General features: G+C 39.4%; 1 protein-coding gene across 1 annotated transcript in view; it reads left to right on the plus strand.

Moving 5' to 3' along the window:
• The first annotated feature begins 250 nt into the window (after nt 1–250).
• Nucleotides 251–5082, plus strand: part of LOC107748183 (peripheral plasma membrane protein CASK-like) — a 191196-nt gene continuing 186364 nt past the window's right edge. Inside the window, exon 1 of the mRNA XM_016562883.1 lies at nt 251–968. Coding sequence (XP_016418369.1) covers nt 910–968 — 59 coding nt within the window. The 5' untranslated portion in view covers nt 251–909. The remainder of the gene's footprint in view (nt 969–5082) is intronic.

The following is a 5082-nucleotide window of genomic DNA, read 5'->3' on the forward strand; positions in this document are numbered from 1 at the left end:
CTTTTATTATATTACATTCATATAGTGCACATTTTCTGTATTGACGTATAGCTAGTAAATACAAGGTTTCCAAAAGCCGTTTAATTTGATTAACGCTTCGCATCTAGCACCTTACTAACACCGTATTAAGAAACGGTCAGTTTGGCAGACAAATTCTGAGACGCCTGGTCGTCATTTTGGCTCAAGCCGTAGTGCTGGGTTATGCAGGAATTCCGGAATACAAAAGTCCTGCCGGAGCCATTATGGCGTAAAGCAATCCAGTTTCATAACCTTGAGTGGGAGGAGTTTGGGTTTTCTGGAAGCTGGGAGCAGCAGCGCTGGAGTTGTGAGGGGGAACTAGAGCAACGGCGAGCAAGGGAAAAGCCTCGCGCGTCTCAGCGAAGCCCTGCGCGTGGGTAGAATGAGTAGAATCAACTGAACTGCGCACTTTAATAACAGCCTACATTTTTATCCCAGAAACGGCGTGTAATTCTTTTTTTGGGCTCGACAGAATCGAATTAGTTAGTTTAGCGTTTAGTCGATTTAACCCACCTGGTTCCGTGACTTCAACAGCGATTATTTTGGAGTTGTTTTTAGCTACCTCAACCTCGAGTGGCGGCGGGATTAAGGGGGCCGGGAGAGAGGGAGGAGAAGGTGGGGCAGAGTGAGTCAAACGGACCGAGCGCTCACTACTGCCCGCCCGCCCGCTTCAACCGAACCACCAACGGATGTTTTTCCTTTCATTAAAACCGACAGGAATCAATAATTTCTTGTTTGTCGGAATTTGGAGAGCGGTAACGTCGGCTGTCAGTGTTTCTTTTCGCCGCACATTCCTGGTACTCTGAAGTATCTACGCTGTAATCCTCTGATATATTTACCATTTGGACGGATTTTTTGGGGGGAGTGTAAATTCCCCGGTCTTGTTGGACCATGGCCGACGACGACGTGCTCTTTGAAGATGTTTACGAGCTGTGCGAGGTCATTGGCAAGTAAGTGTCACGGTTTGATCACTTTTATAATGACACACGGGCGAATGTGCAACTGAAACTAGAGCTGCGTCTTTTGCATTTTGTGTCTAATGTCAGATGAGCGTCATAGTTGTCACTGCATTTTAGGTTGTTGTGGTGCAGTGTTGCTGTCGAACATATATGACAGTTACATCCAGTCGTAACTCTTCAAAAACGGCATGTTGTCTGAATCAGGAGGAATGAGAGTGGCGTGTGTGAGAGAACTGTACTTTCAGCATTCATGCAGGTAACGTTAGATGCCATTCACAACTAGTTTACAAGACAGGAGCGATTTTGCATAGCCACATTTATTGCTGTCAGCACTGATGATATCTGCAAAGGATTGTGATGAATAAACCGAGTCATATGCATTTTTTAGGGAGATCTACGTGCCACCTGGCATTTAGGTGTTATATCCAGAAATATTACCAGGTTTGTGCTTGCAGTCATGCTAGTTTGTGGTAATGTTATTGGTCATTGTTAATGGGCACTGCATGTCTTTTACATTGAGTGGTCAGTGTTGGATGTCCTTTGAGTTCTGGCTATTATAATGAGTTGTTTAATTTTAAAAACGCTATAATGGCCCAAAATGGGCATTAATGTTTCACCCAATGTACTGTAATTTGCTCCTGCATTCAGTAGAGATGGACTGATATTGCTTTTTGTATGACATATATGACGCAAATTATTTTTTATGTTTAAGTGTCTGAAAAATAATATTCAATATTGATTTTAATATTTTCTTTTGCTCTTTGACACAGTAATACTAAATAATCGTTATACTAACAAATAACATGCGTTATGAGTATTTTATATATATAAAATAATATATTATTTATTTATAATATATATTTATATTTTGGTCTATTCTAATAATTAAGTTTTATTATTATTTGTACATATGCTCATTATTGTTGGACTCAGTATCGAAAAACAAATAACAGACTTGATAAGTTAATAAAAATATCAGTCACACCAATTATCTGTAACATTTAGAAACACTTTCTTGCACACAAAATAAAATATTTTTAAGTGGTACCTAGTTGAACCACTTTTGTGGTAAGTGTCACATCATTGCAAGAGTAGTACAGCTGTAGTCAGGCTCAAAGTAATAAGAAATGAACCTTTTAGGGAATAAAGCTATTGGGATCTAACACCATAGAGATTAAAGTTGTTTCTGATTTAATGCTTTGTTAAGCCACATTACGAGTTTGGTGACTTTTTGCTGTGGTGAAGGGCACAGCACATGTATCAGCAGGCCTGGAGCCTTTCATATTAAACTGAAACACAGTTATCTTACTATTTTCAGGTTGTAGTTGTACTTGTGGAACTATTGACTATTGTTGTTATGAGACAATCTCATATTTTTGTGTTATATAACCAGGTTTTTCTCCAGCTGTCACTGATGTGCAAGTGTTTGCTTGAGTTTCGATGTAAAGACATTAATGCATGTACATTTCAAATACCATGTAATTAGAGCTCCCAACATGGTACTCCGGTACTCAGAGTTTGTAATTAGAAGCAGTTTGGTATATGTAGCTGTCTCATAATAACAAAACAACATATAGTTAGCATATGCATTGTGGTGGATTCTACTTAAACTATATTTAGGGGCACATTATACAAATTTGGGTGTAAAAATACTCAGCCAATCAAAATTTCGCAGTGCGAAAAATGGAAACTCTGTTGATGGACTGTTTTCATAATGTATATGTAGATACAAGGATATATTTACCTCTGCCTTGTTTTAAAAAAAAAATACCTGTAGTAATGTAGCCTAAGTTTTGTTTACAGGGCCTTTATTTTGTTCTGCCATGGAGTAATTCATTTTCTTTCAAAGTGATGCACATACACACACAAAATTGAAATCCTTTTTGTCTGTCTCTGCATGTGGCTTGTCACTGTCTGTGATCCACTTTCTTGTTTCGTGGCCACCCTGAGGCCTCAAGCTGGTGTTTGGAGGTAAAGAGGAAAGAGGATGCTGTCCATTAAGCAGATACGCTCCCACTGACACTGCTTCTCTCCCTAGGCCAAGTTCTGTAAGCTCAATAAAAGATGTGGGTGTGTGTGCGTGCTGTGTTTATGTCTGTTATTATAAACGGCAAAGATTGCTAATATAGCACAGGACAAAGGGTCAGGTTAGATGACCGAACCAGCCTGCAGTGCCATATTTCACTGTTACATTTTGTCTGGCCTCTCGGTCTGTTTGTAAAACACTGAAAGCTGCTACCTTCCAAGTTGCCATTTATATTGTGTTATTCAAAGCAGAACTGACATATTTATGTTTATTTTTTGCGTTCTCATGTTCAGGACAGATGTTTTGGGGAATAAAAACTGGAAATCTATTCACTGTTTAAGTTTCATACAGCCATGGCAGATGGCTTTGCAAACTATTAGGCGCGGGCACTAGTAGTATGCCAAAGCGCAGAGCTGGATTTAGTGGCTGAATTTGGCTCTGTATATATATTGTTACTGGTCATCTATTGTAGTGTACTACTTCCAAGTGGTGGGCTTTAAGTCCAGAGTGATTGTGTTGTTTAGGCACTATCGCTTTTAGTAGTCTCCGAATGGTGCCAGAGCATCCTAGCAGTCTAATTGAGATTTGCTGATGCATGAAACCGTCATCAAGCAGCCTGAACAAGAGTTTTAGGCCACAGTGTGCTGCACAGCAGATTTAGCTCTGTTAGACCAGGCAGTGCAGCCTAGCAAAACACGATTCAAGTGTTTAAAGTCTTAAGACTCCTGTGTGATTGAGCCTAGGAAAGTTTTCATACATCCAGGTATATGATATAACATTTGTCCTCAAGAAACCTTTTCATACTGCTTTCTTTTGTCCACTGAGAACCATAGATAACTTTGACATGGTTTCCTGCAGGTTAGTCCCCACGGAGAACAAAACTATCCTCCGGTCTCATAAACCCCCCAGGATTCATGGATCCTGTTGTGAAAGCACCACAAACCATCAGTAATTGACCTTCATTTATCCCCAGCTGCAGAAGAAAAATGTTGTAATAAAGGCAAGCTCCCCCCACACTTCACCTCAACCCCTCAAAACATGTGTTAACATGTTCATTAACAGCATGCTAAGCATGTTGTCTTTAATAGTGTTTTTTTTTTATAAGCGTGGGAGGGGTGGTAATGAGGTCAGTAAGAGTGTGTCACTGACTTCGATTCGAGGCTGACTGACACACTGACCCAGATGAGAGGGTAAGATCACCGAATCGCCTTGCTTGAGCATTTAGCTTTGAGCAAAATGTTGGGAGTGTGATTAAGTTTGACAGTTTTGTGACTTACTTCAGCTTTATGTTGATATGAGTTGAGTTTTGGCAATCTGTGCCATAGTGGATGCGAACAGCAGGTTGTTTTTTAGTGAAGGCATTGTCCCTCAGGTTTTACCAAATTTTACCTTCCTTTAATGTCATTAGGATGCTGTGTGAAATTAAACGTGAATGGAGGCTGTTTCCTCTGCATTTCATCATATTCCTTCTTCCAGCACACATTGTTTTGTACCATGTATTGGATTTTAATTTCTTGTGTTTTCATGGACATACTGGACTAGTTTAAAACAGCTTTGTTAATGTAGTTTGTTTAGAAGACTTTTTTGTCAACAGATCTTGGTGGTCTTTTGGAGGTCATACAAGGATGGATTTTGTCATGGATTTTGGTATCAGTTTCATGCATAAAATATTGTGATAGGCTAATATTGGTTACTTATTTTTGGTATTGGCCTTCTTGCCTCTAACAGAAGTGGTAGTTCCTCATTGTAAGTATTGTGTGATAAATAATATTGTGTAATTAATAGGGATGCACCAATGTATCCCGAGTTTTACTCAATTTACAACCATCGGCATATCGGCTATATAAGGCAAAAGGCCGATATAACAAACCGATGGTTTATTAATTAACTGCGTGAAGGCACTGAGCTGTGTCTGTTGCATCATCCTAGCGCTGCTGTCTGCACTTTAATGCTAATCAAATAACAAAAGACAAAAGATCGCACACTAATCTTGACTAAATAACTTTTGTAACTTTCATAAGTGTAGCGGACCTCATCTGAATGATGACCAAAACTTTACTGATGTTTTATTAAGTTTAT

This window comes from Sinocyclocheilus rhinocerous, unplaced genomic scaffold (genome assembly GCF_001515625.1).
Source record: "Sinocyclocheilus rhinocerous isolate Xijiao unplaced genomic scaffold, SAMN03320098_v1.1 scaffold289, whole genome shotgun sequence".
NCBI lineage: Eukaryota > Metazoa > Chordata > Actinopteri > Cypriniformes > Cyprinidae > Sinocyclocheilus > Sinocyclocheilus rhinocerous.